We start from the raw sequence: 17,944 nt of genomic DNA, 5'->3' as shown, positions 1-17,944 counted from the left end.
ATATATTCATTTGAATATATTTAAGTAGTACAATTACTCAACAAATAAATTCAGCTTTTAAATAGTTCTTAAAATTTTTTTACATAATGTAAATCAATTCAACACATAACTGTGAACAATTTATGACATGTTACATAAAATACAAATGTTAGTGAGGATCGGACTTTTTATATAATTGCTTAAAAATTATTTTACATTTAATTATTATTATTTACATTTGGTAATTTAATTCATATTTAAATTTTATGAGTTAATGCACTGTAAAATTGTACTTTATCAGTGTTATCCTTATAATAAATATTTTAAATTAACATGCATTTAGATTATGCATTAAAAAATTTGCATTAATTTTGTAAAAAATATTTTTAAAAACTAATATTTGCAGTATACACCACAGAGGTAGACAACCCAACCTATATGTGCAAAGTTACTGGTCGAAATGTAACACTTGTGGCTATTGTAATTTACCTTTAGTGCTTCAATCCATAACTTACAATTGCATTCCCATTTTATAGCCAAGTAACTTTCTTTCTCCCTTGACTCTCCAAGGTTAGTGATAGTCAGCACACAAGGCTCACTTTCAGAGGAGGTATAGGGGCTGGAACTTATGTAAAGTATGGAACAAGTGATCATGCTCAATAAAGCTAATGTGAAGAAAGAGCTTTATCTTTTAGCGCGACATCGGGCATGGTTTAGACGTATTGTATGAAGAACCAACTATGCACATTTGCCAGTCACAGATCCCCAAAGGTCTTCTCATTGGTGAGCCCTCTCAGAGTGCCGTGTGAAGTGATAGGGTAGCTGTAAGAGGTACAGCTGCGCCTCAGATAGTGGAAGAGCAAAGGAGACAGGGAAGATGTGATTAGAGCTGAAGAGAGAAAAGATAAAGACAAATGCTGGGAGGAGGAAACGAATGGTGAAGGCTTGAGGGGAAAATAATATTAATGTAGCTAACTGGCAGGAAAGCAGATAAAAACTTGGTGGAGCATAAAAAGCTGTAACTCATAGTTAGATGAAAAGAAGGCAGTAGAGCAAAGGGTCGTAGAAAGAGGAGCACAGCTCAGATGTGAAGAAAGGTAGCAGTAGGAGCAGAGTGGAGTAAATGGGAAGGACTAAACAAGCATTGGAAATGCAATAGGTCTCGTATTAGAAAAGTTGGAGCTATTGGTCTTGTAAATGACAAATATTTAATTTTTTTGTTGGTTTTTAAAATAGCTAAATTGATAGCTTTGTCATTTACAATGCCAATAGTTATAACTTTCGCGAATGTGACACCTATAGCATTTGGAATGCAACATGTTTTGTATTTACGTGACTTAGATGGCAGCTCTGGTCGTTAGGCCACATCTCTAGAGAGCAGGAGAGTGCAGCAGGGGAGAGAAGCACAGCAATGCAATAGGTCTCGCATTAGGAAAGTTTGAGCTATTGGTATTGTAAAAGACAAATTTTTTATTTATGTGCTTGTTTTAAAAATAGCGAAATTAATAGCTTTGCTATTTACAATGCCAATAGTTTTATCTTTCGCAAATGTGACACCTATTGCAACACAATATGTGTTGTAGCACTGAGTGGTGTGAGGGTGAGGGGTGTGAGGGTGAGGGGGTGTGAGGGTGAGGTGGTGTGAGGGTGAGGGTGAGGGTGAGTGGGTGTGTGAGTGTGTGAGGGTGAGGGTGTGTGAGGGTGAGGGTGTGAGGCTGAGTGAGGGTGAGACCTCAGCAGCTTGAAATGCCAGTAGTGCACAACACACTCTATTCAGTAGGACCATGATTTTAAAAAAGGTATCCTGCATTCACTATAGTGTTTGTCTGAAAAAGAAATGGTAAAAAAGATGCATACTTTTTACCATTTGCTGAATGACGACATGAGCCTGAAAAACGGAGGTACCAGGTGCTTAATAGCACCATAAAGAAGTTGAGGCAAAAGAGAAATACTCAGGGCCTTATTTATGAAGGCCTTGCGCCACCTGTGCGTCACTTTTAAAATGGGAAAAAGTGATGCACCTGTGGCGCAAGGCCTTCATAAATGAGGCCCACAGTCTCTAAAGCAGCGTTTTACATTGGTACTCACATCACAGGAATCCAGATGCCAGTTTGTGATTGCTGCCTCGACTATGCCGTACTTACAATGCCAAAAATTTCCCTTGCTCCAAACCTTCCCTTCCATGGATCCATGGTTGAATGAGGAGCGGGGAGGCGAAGATTTAAATACACATGCTAATTGGATAATTGGGAAAGACTTGCGGTAGTTAGGTGACACTGAATGCCATTTAAGGCATATCCGGTTTTCCAGCGTCAAAATATTGTGTGAACATAGCGCTTGGTCAAGCACCTGCGTCTTGGTCTCGTGGGTGGGCCCATCGTCTGTCAAAGCATGCGTTGAAATGCCCATGCGCTCTGCTAGTCCACCGTAATGGGAGAATATTGCGCATGCGCAGTATTGAAGAGGCAAAGTACTGTTGTGCCCATGCGCACTATTTGGGAAATAGGACTGTGTTGACTCCTTTTATGCATAGCGATACCCAGCCTCATACGGGATGTCCTAAATATTGAAAGCATTCTGGGTAGTATAACTAGGCCCGTGGAGTTCGATTTTTAGAAATTTGTTATACCGCCTTACAAAAGCGGGTGTGTGCACTCCATTTTTTGACATTTGTTATACCGCCTTACAAAAGCGGGTGTGTGCGCTCCGGGGCACCCAAAAAGGAATATAAATTGCACATTTGTACAGTTAAAAAGACCAATCACAAAGGTTGTATGTGGATATACATGCATCAATGTCAAAGATGTTAATTAGATAAATATTTAGGCCCGTAGGTTGATCTGGTGATTATCCTCCGCATATAAGTGCAGCGAGGTACCGATCAGGCAGTTAGGTTAGTGGTCAAGCCCAAGGCTACAATGCAAAGGTAAACAAGACGAGATGCTTATAATTCCATATTTTCGTGCTGTTCATTGCATAAAGCATTGTTCCTTTTGTAGAATGGCGATTACAAACACAAGAGTGTAAACCTGTTTTTCATGCACTTATGTGGCTGCGTTTGTGCTTTCATGTCCCTTGCTCTCTATGGCTCCCCACACAAATGCAGGGCTGGGTCAGTTACTCTGTAGTTCAGATGACGGGGGGCAGTTGAAAGGAGCCCAAAAGAGAAAGAAACGTGCATGCTGCAATCAACATAATCCTGCTCAAGGCGCCCTGGGAGCAGCTCGGCCCACACAAAGCACACTCCATTGCCAAAGGAAACACAGCATGCTGACTCTGATACGACTCAGGAAGAAGACTCCGGGAAGGGGCCAGGCTGCCTACTGGTAAACGTTTACATAGATATTATTAAGTGGAAGCTGACATGGGTTGCACAAGCCAAAGTGGAAACATGTTCTGCACAAGAAGCAAAATGTGGATTAAATGGAGAATAATTTGGATGAGAGGGATAGAAATCATTAAATGAGAAAAAATGAGAAAAAACACAAAGTAGTAAAGCAGGAGTTTATTCTAAATAAAAGAGCAAAAGTGAGTTTTTTTGTAAGGGTGGGGGCATGATTTGAAGCAATGGGAAGGTAGAGAGAAACACATAGACTAGGCACAACCACACAGGCGCAGGAGGGGTGGGGGGTTTGGAAGCACACCTGGAGACTGCTGCAAACAAGATGCAATTCATGGATTACTTAACTAAACAAGTCGGGCGGCACAACAGGGGCAGAGAGGCTGACTAGCTGGCGGCACAAGTTAAATAAGGAGACACGGCCGGCCGGCCGTGAAACTGAAAGCACGGCCGGCCGGCCGTGAAAGCCTTTGATGCTGCAGGGGGTGGAGCGGCACCAAGCTGGGCAACAGATGGCTGGCGATTTGATGCTGTGCACGCGCATTTTAGGTCAATGCACTTGCGCTTTGACCTAAAAGAGCACGGGCACAGCATCAAATCGCCAGTCTAGGTAAGGTCTGTTTAAGCCCCTATAGTCTCGCTCCTCTCAATGCGCATGCGCATTGAGAGGCAAGACCTAAAAATGACTTGTGAAGGTCTGAGCAAAGGATAACCAGGAATATCAGGAGCAATGGGCAGAAGGGCTCAATTATAGAAAGTCGGGAGAAGAGAAATACAAGGAAAGGAAAGGAAAATGGTTAAAGAGAAAAAAGAGAGAAGACAGGAGCACAGGGTGGTCGGGAGAAAATGAAGGAAAATACGGTGAGTAGGGGGAACAAGATAACAGGTAAGTAGAGTAAACAATTAACAGAAGAGAGAAAAGTTAAGCCTAGGGTGTAAGATATATGGGGGGCCGGGGTGGGGGGGTTAAAGAATGTACAGAACTGAAAGTAGAGGTTGGAAAAAGAGTTAAGAGAGAACTTGATTTCCAAAATATTTTACCACATATTTGCCCTCAGTCCTTAACAGGGAATGGTTCAGGAAAGGTTATGATCCACAAATGTGGGGCACCTTTTCTGGATGCCAGGACCCATTTTTCGTCCCATTCCAACCCTGACTACCACATACATGAATCACTACAATAACCATAATGCACTTAGACATAATCATTTGGGCTATTGGAGCATGCTTTTTTACTGTAACGAATGAACTGCAAAAATATATTTTAGACGGTCCAAAATACTATGGGAGGCCAGAAACAGGTATGACTATCTATTAAATCTATATTGCACTCCTGATAGATATTGATGCTGGTTTAACATAGTGAGGTCACAGCAAAGATTTTTGGTTGAAGGCTGGTGTGCAGATAAATCATGACAGCCAAACACAATTTCTTCGTATCTTAACGTATGAAAGAGTAAATATATATTGACCTGCTCATACTTACTTCTGTCAGATCTCCGAAGGGCAGGCTTGCCAAATCGGTTTCCAGTAAACAGACTCTGATTGCCTCGTGATACCTAAATATTCAAAATAAAAGTCAAGTCAAGTCAAAGTAACTTTATTACGGCCAACATGGCCCAGAAAGTGCAAAATTTACAACGCTCGTTTGCAAAGAGTCATTTTTAAAAAAAACAATGAGCTTTGATTAAAATCCCATGACATTTACAAAGTTTAAAAGATAGATAAAACAGCATTATATAAATACATAAAATCAACATTTTAATCTTTCTCCCATTTTTTTAGGAAGAAAAAGAAAAGAAGGATGGCTGATCAACACAAAGACATATCACAAATCCATACAAAAGATTTCATTCAAAGTGCATGGTGCATATTATTCTTTATTTTTTTTCCTCTTAAAACCAAATTGATCATGCTAAAACACGATTGCAAAAAGGGAACAGGAGTGCTTCAATCAATTATGAGATGTATTACATTGTAATAAATTGGTGCCCTTCAATGTGTATGTGTCTTGTAAAGCGCACTGCTGCCCTGAGGCGTCGTGGCGCTGTAGACCGCTGGGGAACCCGTCCTGGCTACCCCTGTGAGATGGTCCCTACTGGGTATCTCCAAGGTGAAACCAGGCATCCCCGGCGAATGTGGGGGGCCGTTGTAGAGATGAGGCAAGCTAATGCCCAGAGTTGCCGAGTGTGATCCCTGGTTAGAGTAGGCACCGAGGCGAGAATTATCGAGTCTGCTGACCCTGGTCCACGACCCTGCCGCATCGGGAATTGAACCCTGGTCCCGGGCTGTTCTCTGCTTCCGGGTCTGCCGTCTTTAACCAGTGAGCCACACCACTAGCTAGTTCTTATCTGCTAGCGCGTTGGGAGATTTAAGAAAGACCCTTCTTGTGCACCACATGGAGAACAGAAACCCCGTAACAGAGTAGACAATTGGGATATTAAGATCGTATTTCAGAATCCTTAATGCTTCAGCACAACGTCTACTACCTAGATTTCTGCAAATCTGAGCTAACCATCTCTTTCTCGATTTACTATATCCCGGTCATCCAAAAAGGACAGGAGCTCAGATTCCTCGGAATGGTTACAAACGGGGCACCTATCCTCATTTTGCAGTTTCCACTTCGAGGTCACACATCGCAGAGGCAAAACCCCAAATCTAAATTGCAAATAGAGTTTTCTGGCTGTTGGAGGTTTGATAAGGTCGAGAACCCTTTCAAAGACAGAACTGTCCTTAATTTCCAAAAAGGTTAGGGTTGATTTGCCTATGTTGGAATTAGAGTATAGCAGGGCCATTCTATAATTCTCATAAATGATCTTTAATTGTTTTTTTGAGAATTGGGAACATGCTACCTCCGGGTCAAACCAGCATTCTCCCAGTAATTTTTTTAACTGTATGTGTTTGGAATGGACACATCTAGCAAGAACAAGTGATATTTTTTAACATAACTGCTGTTCTAATGCGCATCATGTGTTCACGACATAATTTACCCACATTTTACATATTATTAATGTGATGTTTTAGTTTTTCTCTCCACCCTTATCTAAAGGTGCTTTGCAACTCCTGTGACTAATGATTTGTGAGAGCAATGACACATTGATATTATTAAAGAGACAGCGTTTCAATTACATGCTCTTTTTCCTCATGACGAATACTGGGAACCAAAGTTTAAACCTACTCCTCGTCACCGTCGTTATCAGTGTCTTATAAAGCACTAACCAATCAATTTCTGGGCATTTTGGGACTCTAAACACTTGTGAGAATCACATTCATCCAAACAGTGATGTGACATGGTTAACCTAAGCTGAAGAAATGTGCATGAATGTCTCACAGCAGAAGGCAACTCAAAAGTGATCGATGGAATGCTTGCATTAATCTCAGCCAATGGTGACCACTCTGCTCAGGTTCCCAGTCTATTTTTTTGCCCTCATTGACACGTCAGATTAGACCCATTCATATGCCAATCAGCTTGATCCTGTTCCAATAGAAACTGACCAATCAATCAATCAATCAGTACATTTATAAAGCGCGCTACCTACCCATGAGGGTCTCAAGGCGCTCGGGAGGCGGCGGGCGCTACTGGTTGAAGAGCCAGGTCTTGAGGAGTCGTCTAAAGGCCGGCAGGTCCCGAGTCTGACGTAGGCTGGTGGGGAGAGTGTTCCAGGTCTTGGCGGCGAGGTGGGAGAAAGATCTGCTGCCGGCTCTGGTTTTCTGGATACGAGGAACGGTTGCGAGGGCGAGGTTGGCTGAGCGGACGTTAAGGGTGGGGGTGTGGAAGCTGAGGCGGTTGTAGAGGTATGTAGGTCCGGTGTTGTGAAGGGCTTTGTGTGCGTGGATTAGGAGTTTGAAGGTGATCCTCTTGTTGATGGGGAGCCAGTGCAGGCCTCTCATGTGGGGTGTGATGTGGCTGCATCGGGGGACGTCGAGGATCAATCGTGCCGAGGCGTTCTGGATTCGTTGGAGTCGTCTAAGGAGCTTGGTTGTTGTTCCTGAGTAGAGGGCATTTCCGTAGTCGAGTCTGCTGGTGATGAGGGCATGGGTGATGGTTTTCCTTGTGTCGGGAGGGATCCATTTGAAGATCCTGTGAAGCATGCGGAGGGTGTTGAAGCAGGACGCAGAGACGGCGTTGACTTGCCTGGTCATGGTGAGGGTGGAGTCGAGGATGACCCCCAGGTTGCATGCGTGGTCTGTTGGTTCCGGGGCTGTGCCTAGCAATGTGGGCCACCACGAGTCGTCCCAGGCTGATGGGGTGGGTCCGAGAATGAGGACCTCCATCTTGTCTGAGTTAAGCTTCAGTCTGCTGTCCTTCATCCAGTCGGCAATGCCCTACATTCCTCTGTGGAGGTTGGCTTTGGCGGTGTGGGGGTCTTCGGTGAGGGATATGATCAGCTGGCTGTCGTCGGCATAAGAGATGATGTTGCGGTTATATGTCGAGCGACGTTTGCGAGTGGTACCATGTAGATATTGAACAGTGTCGGGCTGAGGGAGGATCCCTGTGGGACGCCGCAGTTGATCTCTGTGGTTTTTGAGCGGAAGGGTGGGAGGTGGATCCTCTAAGCTCTGCCGGAGAGGAAGGATGTCGTCCAGGCCAGGGCCTTCTCTTGAATTCCGGCGTCATGAAGGTGTGTTGATAGGGTGCGGTGGCAGACTGTGTCAAAGGCTGCTGATAGGTCAAGGAGGATGAGGGCTGCTGTTTCTCCTTTGTCCATCAGGATCCTGATGTCGTCTGTGGCGGCGATCAGCGCAAATAGCCAAGCCAGAGTCTCAATGAACTGAAACACAAACAACCCAAGACCAGTATTGCCCTAGTTGGGGCTCTTCAGTTGAGTGACGGTTGGTTCCATTGGCACAGTGAGCATGAGACCCACATCCTGGCATACCCGGTACACTTACAGCATATCAATGAAGTAAACAAAAAGGGGATGGGTGGGTACCTGAATTAATCTTAGCCACTGGTAATTAATCAGATCTGCATTCTTGTCCATTGTTTCTTTGTCCAGAATGCCTTCTCAGATTAGACCCATCCATAATCAAATAAGCCCTGATCCTGCTCCTATAGGAACAGTACAGGAAGAATTGCCAACTTAGGTCCCCTCAGAACCAGAACACAAGCAGCCTATGATTGGGTTTGTTGTATTTGGAGCCCTTTAGTCTGGTACAGCTTGGTTCCAGTAGCAAAGTGAGCACTGGACTCAAGTCCGGGCATACCTGTCTCACCGTGCTTGTAGCATGTGGAACATATTCCATGGTTCCTTGTGAAATATGTGTTTCTTTCATCATCATACTGATATCTCCATAACTGCTATGCAAAGTTCTTCCATTGTCAGAACAATTAGGATTCTGTTAATATTAATATGAATGTTCATAAAATTTGTAAAGTGCTCCTATTGGCATATTCCAGGTGATATCCATTTACTACTACCTTCATACGTTCTTTGCCATTAACTTATAAAAATGCCTGTAATTTCCTAACTGTTTTTAGGAGAAAAATACATTTAGACACAACTCTGTTGTATCGTGGAAAGTAAGCTGTCCAATGTTACTCCCAGGCTTTTTGCAGCTGCCTTCGGTGAGGGGAGCATTCCCATTTAATGGGCACAGTTTTGCTTAGCGAAGAGTACTGGGTTTGATCTCATCAGTACTATTTCTGTTTTCTTAGTGTTCATTATTAGATAGTTCAGCCTCATCTATTCACTGACAAAATGCATGACGTCCTGAAAGTTATTTTGAAGTGAGTAATTAACTTCCAGCTGCAGCAAAATCTGTGAATCATGCATGCAACTAAATACATGGCCGCCTCTCTTATGAGAGGTCTAATAAAAATGTGAAAAATATGGGGGGACATGGCAGAAGCTCGTGGGACTCCATACTTTATCTCATTTTTATCAGCCTTTTAAGGTGACAACTGTACAGCAAGCAGTTAGGGGTCCCTACAATGCCAGCGGCTTCAACAGGCTGAAGCAGAGTATTCTGATCGATTGATGGAGCAAGGATTCGCACGATAAGCGACTTGCTTGTAATCATGAACCTCGAATAACCATAACTATATAATCAACATGTTTGTCTTACTAATTTACCCCTTTTTCATCATTATTGGGTATCCGAGTGAAGCTTGCTTATGTGTTTACTAATCCTAATAGGCATGCATTTAAGATGGCTACTGCTATGTGGGAATTTCTACTGCGCATGCATCTGTCATACCCCTGTGACATGACGTACTCGCAGCTTTAGAGGGAATCTGTTGCTTCTGCTCACTAGAGCTAATATGGCTGCTCTGTGTTCTCACATGCGAGAGGCTTGCACTGCTGCTTTTGCTAAGCTGTTCGTTCTGCCTAATCCTAATGCTATAGTTTATTATAAAGTAATGGGTATAGTGTAGAAATTCATGGTATACAGTGTATTAATTTATTCTGTGTTCTAAAACTGTTTCTTTTGCATTTCATGTTACACTTTGAAAACTGGCCTGTCTTGTAACGCTGTACTCCATCTTTGTTGAAACTGCGACTGCGAGAATCGCAATGACCTTTGTCCTACCAATGTGTAAAAAGTAAGCTTCTATCAGTGTCAATTAAACATCGATACTAAGGAGAAAAAAAAAGAACATCCATTGTTAGGTGGAATGAATTGGCATGAGAACCTGAATTTGATGGGCGTGGACATAAATTTGAATAAGAAGACGTCAAAAGTCTAAAATTTAGGTGGTGTGATGACATGTCCTCCTCCTTTGTCCAAATTTCTTAAAACACATAGTTGTCATATTATAAGGTACAATTTTAAGCATGGCTAGGAAATACGTTCCTAGGAACGTATTTCCTAGCCATTGTACCTTATAATATGACAACTATGTGCCTTAAGAAATTTGAATATTAGAATGGTTGTATTTTTGCACATTTTGATGTAAAGAAACTGAATTGCATTGTGTCCATCAATTCCATTGTCTCACACCTATGGATGTATTTTATTGAAAACAAATTGTTAAATTTTTTTGACTATTCTGTATTTATTGCATTCTATATATTTATAAAAATTCAAAAAAAAGATATTCAAACATTATTGGTTGACATAAATGTACTTGATGATATGTATCCAACATAAAGCATCTATGCATAGGTCCACTTTATAAATTTTGTTCCTAAATGATGATATTTACAATTTATATGGAGGATTTATTAATGAAAAATTCACCACCATATAATGAGGAACCAAGTACAGTAAATCCGAATGCCCCATTTTTAAAACTGTGTTTAATTCAGCAAGTGATACATGAGCCGTCCATCGAAAGGGTATTGCAAGAGAGAGAAAGAGAAACGTTGAATAAACAGAGAAGTGAATTAATTCAGAAAATGTTCCAAATAAATACAAGTCCAGAAGCTTTGACAATTCCAGTAACTATTGGCACAGTTGTTCCTTAGTTCGGAGATAAGCAAGTCAGTCCAAAAGCTCCGGTTATAACTGCATCAGTAGTACAGCCAAGAAAGGAACCATTGATAATAGATGATCAGGCAAGCGAATGTGAGTCAGTAATCTCCTTAATCTCCTTAATGGATTTACCAATAAGAGAACCAGAAGGTAGTTCAATGAGACAGACCACCCCTTCAAACTCGAGAGAAGTTCAGATAGAGACATCTTCAGGTACGAGAAGTGCCACTGTAGTAACTCCTGAAGAGATAGATAGATGGACACAGGAAATAGAAAAACCAAAAACACAGCCAAAGCCATTAGATATATATAAATTAAGACTCGAAATAGAGGAATTGATCCGCTGGAAATGTGGGAATGGACAGGTTAAATACCCTTAGTGAGGATGAATTACTATTCATCTGTAAAAGTATTACTAGGAATACACGGGTGTTTCATCAGAAATTAATCGACACTGCAGCTAGCATGGGAATCGACATTGGAAAATCTAAAGTATTGCAGAAAACATATCGAGTAGAATTTTCTGACAAAGATTTGGAAAACATTAATGTATCAGGAAAATAGGTGCAGATAAGAGAGCTGCTGATACTGTTGCAAAAATGGGAAGAACTAGTAAAATGGAAAGCCAGGTGGGCAAAGAAGAAGGAAGAGGTTCGATCAAGACAAATGACATCAGAGTATGTTTTAAAAGAAGCAGAGAAGGTGGAAAAATTATGTCCCATGCGAGAGGTACCAGGTGTAGGCTATGTGCATGTTCCATGGTCCCGACAGGATATTTTGTCATTTACAAATGATTTCCCAAAACTTCGTGAAAAACCTGTAGAATGGTACAGACAAGTAGAGAGATTTGTAAAGGTGTCAAAGTGTCTTTTGAAAGACTTAGATGGATTATTTGACATCGTAGTTCCGGTAGATTTGTGGACAGAATGCAAAATTGCTGTAGATTGGCCTAGCGATGAGTACCCAAGAGACCGAAAGACAGGGGCACCTTCCGAAGATGTAATGAAAAAATACAATCAGGACATACTTTACCTTAAAGGAAAGGTGCCTGCAAAAGAAACAGACTGGATGAAAATAGATAGAACCACTCGGAATAAAAGATTAATCAGTGCATTCATATTATGAACATTTGTTGCAGACATTTAAACAATACAGTGGAATGGACAACATTGATATGAAACATATGACAAGTAAAATTAGCAGAGCAACAAGAACAACAGTTAAACCAGATGACTAGCAACCAGAATAAGGGTGATGAAAGTGGCAGAAGGCCAAGGGGAAAATTCAATAGGGAGGATGCGAAGAAGTCACGGGTATGGCAAGTTGGGGCACTGGAAGGACGAGTGTAAGGCTGTGCAGAATGGTAATGTGGAAAATAATTATTTAAATCCACAGACGCAGAATGAGGTGCCACGGAAGACCCAGCAGCAGGTGATACAGAATCAGTTACTCCCAGCGCCTATGCCAAATTACAGGAGCAAAGCACAACAGAGTGTAGATACTTCGAATTGGGAAGGAAGGAAAAAGAGAGATGCAGCAACATCCCAATTTCTTTTGAATGACACATTCTTTTGTGAAGAACCTTACTGACGGTGCCTGAGGGGGGAGGACGAGGAGCGAGTGATTGGCGCCTCCTTGCTGGTAGACCAGTCAGGGCCATACATTGAAGGAAAGGTTGAAATAAATGATGTCACCTTTCTGTTGGACACTGGTGCTACCCGTTCTACTGTGAGAACAGCAGACGTTCCAAACCTACTCCTCTCGGGAGAAGCAATCCAAGTATTGGGCATTTCTAATAAGCAAATTAGTACCCCAGTTACAGAACCCATGGAAGTTAGAATAGGTTATTTTAAAGAAATGCATAGATTAGTTGTTTGTGATTCAAGTCCTGTAAACCCGCTAGGACGAGATTTGTTGTGCAAAATGAATTGCACCATCTTCTGCACTCCAAATGGTGTTGAAATTCAAACCCCAGACGAAGATGAAATGTACAAATTAATGTTAACGAGACCAAAGACAGAAATTAAAAGAATGACAATAAAGGACTTACCAGAAGAACTGCAACAGACAGTAAAACCAGAGGCATGGGACTTTACTGGAAAGGATGTAGGATTAATGGCCAATGTTGACCCAATAAAAGTGACCATAAAAGAGGATGCAGTTTACCTATATACACGACAGTATAAAATGAATGCAGAAATAAAAGCAGGTGTTGTAGTAGAAATAAAGCGTTTGGTGGAAGCAGGTATTTTGCAAGAAATAATGAGCAGTCCATGTAACTCTCCCATAATTGGTATAAAGAAACCCAGTGGTAAGTACAGGGTGGTACAAGACCTTTGAAAGGTTAAGAAGATTGTTGTACCTTGCTGTCCAGTCGTGCCAAATCCTGCAGTGATTCTGTATCAGATACCGTGGAAAGCTGGATGGTTTACTGTAATTGACCTATGTCACGCATTTTTCTCAATTCCATTGCATCCAGATAGCAAATTTCTTTTTTCATTTGATTTCGACAGTCATGTCTATGTTTGGAATCGTGTCCCTCAGGGGTACACAGAAAGCCCCTCGATTTTTTATCAGATTTTGAAAAAATGCCTTGAGTCAGTAGTACTACCTGGACAGTCAGTCTTGGTTCAGTATATAGACGACCTTTTGGTGGCGTCTAAAACACGAAAAGACTGTGTTGTTGATACCATTGCTTTACTGACTCATCTGGGTGAAGGAGGACATAAAGTGTCCTCAGAGATATTGCAATTTTGTGCTACCTCAGTGAAATATCTGGGGCATCAGATAGAGAGAGGTGTCAGAAAAGTTACCCCAGAAAGAATCAGGATAATTAAAAACATGAATTTGCCACAAACACAAAAATAAATCAGAATGTTTCTTGGAGTCGTAGGATACTGTAGGCAATGGATTGTGGGATTTGCAGTCCTTGCAAAGCCCCTGATACAGATGACAAAGAAAAGAGCCAAGGACCCAGTAGAGTGGGATGACGAAAGCATGACTTCTTTTTTAAATTTACAAGACTGCCTGTGTATAGCTCCAGCATTGGGAATGCCTGACTATTCAAAGGATTTTGCACTGTTCTGTGACACACAAGATAATTGTGCACTTTCAGTCCTGACTCAGATTCATGGACTAGTGCAACGTCCTGTGGCCTATTTTTCTTCCACGTTAGACCCAGTAGCAGCTGCATTACCTGGATGTCTGAAAGCAGTAGCTGCAACTTGAGTCTTGAGCAGAGTGAATCCATCATTATGGGACATCCTGTAACTGTGTATGTTCCACATGCAGTTGTAATCTTGCTAACCAAGACTAAGACTCAGTATCTCACATCTAGTCGGCTGACTAAGTACGAGAGAATTCTTGTAGGTGCAGGAAATGTAACCATTGCTAGGTGTAATATTCTGAACCCAGCAACCCTGTTGCCTAATTCACATATTGCAGAATTGAAGGAAGACGTTGAACTAGACTGCATTGACCTGACTGAAAACAGTACAAAACCACGACCAGACATAAGAGAAGAACCCTTAATAGATTCAGATTATGAGCTATTTGTAGATGGCTCATGCATGAGACATGAGGAAGGAGGTCTAAGCGCTGCCTAGGCAGTATGTACATTGGGAGGTCCAGTGGAAGCATCCCATTTACCTGGAGTCAAGTCTGCACAAGTAGCCAAATTGGTTGCCCTGGCAAAGGCCAGTAAATTTTGAGAAAATTGGAAAGTAACCATATACACTGACAGCCAATATGGTTATGGGGTTGTGCATGACTATGGCCGATTATGGATGCAAATTTATTTATTTTTGAGATTTGTAGAGAGCGAACATATGCCTGAGGGCGTCTTGGCTCTAAAGATTCGATTCGAAAGGGAGTTTCTGACTTCTTCAGGTACTCCAATCAGAAATGGTCACTATGTGAAAGATTTACTGGAAGCAACCCAGTTACCAAAAGAAGCAGCTGTGGTGAAGTGTGCTGCTCACAAATCTGGCAATGACAAAGTGACAGATGGTAATCGATATGCTGACCAATTAGCCCAACATTGTGCAAAATATAAGATAGCTGTTAACAAAAAGGTTAAGGTGGGCGGAAACAGCTGCCAACTTATGTTGCTGGATGGTGTGAATACATGGGAAGTAGTGAGAGATTTGCAAAATGCAGCAGAACCCAAGGAAAAGGAACAATGGAGGAGATTAGGGCTGAAGATGGTGTCATTGTTTATCTTGACGAAACAGTAGTGTTACCAAACTGTCTGCTTGCTCCTATGGCTAGGTTGGTTCATGGAGATTCACATTTGGGAAGAAATGCTATGATACGTCTTTTCAGACGAACATGGTTTTATGCGAAGTTCAGGAACATAGCAGAGGCACTCTGCCAGAGGTGTTTAATTTGTCAACAAATTAACCCAGGGAAGAAAACAATGGTATTACCAGGAAAGATTGGCAAGGTAGAGGGTCCTTTTATTCGATTGCAGATTGATTTCATTCAGTTGCCCCCTTGCGAGGACTAAAATATGCACTTGTCATTGTCTGCCTGTTTTCAAAATGGGTGGAAGTTTACCCCGCACGCAGAAACAATAGCAATACTGTAGCTAAGCTTTTACTTAGAGAGATTATCCCACGTTTCGGTTTTCCAGTAACAATTTAATCAGATAGAGGAAAACATTTTAATAGTGAATTAAAGGGCCTAATTTGTGAAGCATTCAAGATTAAGCAAAAACTGCACTGTGCATATCGCCCAGAGGCTTCTCGAGTGGTTGAACAATTGAATGGCACTATCAAGTCAAGATTGGGAAAGATGTATGATTCAACTTGATTGAAGTGGCCAGATGCTCTGCCACTTGTTCTGATGGGACTTAGAAGTATTCCAGACCGGAACACAGGCTTAAGTCCCCATGAAATACTGATGGGAAGAGCAATGCGGCAAGCATGGGTGCCAGGACACAAACTGCTAAGCATATCTGATGATTTAGTACTGGAATACTGCAAAGAACTGGCTGACCAAGTGCGTTTTATCTCTCGCCAGGTTGGGGAAGACGCTGTTGCCAGACCAGCAACTCCAGCACATGACCTGAACCCAGTTGATTGGGTAGTGATAAAGAAACACACTTGAAAATCTTGTCTTGCACCCAGGTGGGGTAAACCACGTCAAGTGATTCTTGTTACCACCACAGCTGTAAAGTGCGCAGGAGTTCCACCCTGGATCCATGCAAGTCATATGAAAAAGGTGACTGAATCTGATGAAACTGAGGCTGAAGGTTGCACAACTGAGGGGTCTCAAGAGATCGATCCTGAAGTAGCTGAAGAGGAACAGCCGAGCACCAGTCAAGATGATTGGATTCCAGTAATCGAAATACCTGCAGAATATGTGCGGAAAAGAAGTCAAACCTATCTAGACAGACAGAGTGATAGTGAGGATGAGATAGGTGTAAAAAAAGATACTCAGATCATAGAAATCCAAGTCAAGAGTGATTCTGAGGAGGACCAGATATGGAAAGATCAAATAATCGACACTCCATCGAGAACTGCTGAGCCTGAAAAGGGACAGATAGAAATTATTGCGAAAACTCAAGCAGAAGAAAATCAAGGGTTCGAAGAGCTTGAGCAAGACCAGGTAGGAATAGACAATTGTGTTCAGGATGAAAAAGGGTAAAAAAAGTAAAAATCAAAATCAGCAAATACCTGAACAAGGCCAGATTAGTGACCAGGCAGAAGAAACAGAAAGAAGACCTGGAACAAATCAGATAGAGAGGGAGACAGGAGACAGCATTAAAATCGATGTGCCACAACTGTACGAAAATAAAAGAGCATTCGAAGAGGGCCAAAGCACAGTGCCAGTTAAAAGACTTAGAAAAGGAGACAAATGGCCCAGTTATGTCAAGAAACTGACACTGCGTCTAAAGAGAATTAATGAAGAACCTGAACAAGTAGATGAAATAACAAGTCAAACTGATCAACCTGTGATACAACCAAGAAGGAGAAATTCACGACTAAAGAGACTGAATAATAAATACAAAGTCCCCGAGTGGACTTACATTGTATTGGAGGATTTTGAAAACTTGGAAATAAGCGACAAAAGTGATGAAGAATTGATTACTGATCAAACTGATGAAGAAGTGAGACCCACTTGAAATTTACACAGGGTAAAAACTGTGTAAAATTTACAAAGAGGGGTTGAATCTCCTTTTCGGCAGAAATGGCTGATCATACTGTTAATGGAAGACCAAAAAGAAATTGTTTGAAAACATGCTGCAAAGTATGTTTGTGTAGTGTAGCAATAGTACTTTTACTTTTGAAAGGACTAACAATAGCTATTCCTTACATGATGAGTAAAGACACAAATCTGTACCCTACTAAGCAATTGGAAAAAGACACAGAAGAGTTACAAACCAGAGATACACCTCAAAGAGTAGATACACAAGAGAGAGCACTTAGCCTTAGACAAACTAAATCAGACTTAAAAGCACCAGATGAGGAAGGACTGCATTATATTAGAATCAAAAACAGAACTCATTTAAATGTATTTGCAAACCTGTTAATACACTATATAGAAGCAATGGAAATAGAAGACTGCTATGTCTGTATGAAGCTGCCTACTTCGGTAGCTGAGGGTGTGACATACCACCACTTGCCGCTAACATATGGAATTTCCTGTACTGTTTAGCTAGCTTATTTCACAAGAAAGGATCACTACAGTATTATTATTCCGACTTAGATGTGATATTTTCTGAACTTCCTGTACGTAGAAACCTAAACCCTGTCCATACTACTAGAGATGTAGCACGCTATATGAGTGAATATTTTCTAACTGTAGTAAAAATAGATATAGATGACGCACACAAGAATAACTTAACATGTTTATTACACGAAAAAGTGAAAATATTTTAGAATATGGTAGAGAAAAGAAGAGAGAGTATCCAAAGAAAAGCAAATGACAAGAATCAGAAAATCACTAAATGGGCTGAAAGTATAGGGAGCACATCGAACGGTGGAGCTAATGCTGCTATGTTACTGGATTTCGAAAAGAAGGGGAAACTCTGTCTTCACAGAGAAAAGACTAGTTATTATAACAATGTATTCATTGGTTCCAGTGAATGCGAACACAATAACAAGGTAATTGGGGGTTGGGGTTTTGAAGATGGGTCCGAACCTGTGTTTTCCGGAATTTATATTATATGTGGGAATAAGGCTTATTTCAAATTACCAGACC

The 17,944-nt window shown here is 41.5% G+C and overlaps 1 protein-coding gene across 1 annotated transcript in view; it reads right to left on the bottom strand.

Moving 5' to 3' along the window:
• LOC147677799 (ATP-binding cassette sub-family C member 12-like) overlaps positions 1 to 17,944 on the bottom strand; it is a 2,578,840-nt gene that overhangs the window by 1,241,512 nt on the left and 1,319,384 nt on the right. The window contains exon 14 of the mRNA XM_086945588.1: positions 4,806 to 4,878. Coding sequence (XP_086801714.1) covers positions 4,806 to 4,878 — 73 coding nt within the window. The remainder of the gene's footprint in view (positions 1 to 4,805; positions 4,879 to 17,944) is intronic.

Source organism: Lissotriton vulgaris, chromosome 12, assembly GCF_964263255.1.
Source record: "Lissotriton vulgaris chromosome 12, aLisVul1.2, whole genome shotgun sequence".
In the NCBI taxonomy this organism is placed as follows: Eukaryota; Metazoa; Chordata; class Amphibia; order Caudata; family Salamandridae; genus Lissotriton; species Lissotriton vulgaris.
Note: the sequence above shows the minus strand (reverse complement) of the source record. Positions and strands in the feature narration are given on the sequence as shown.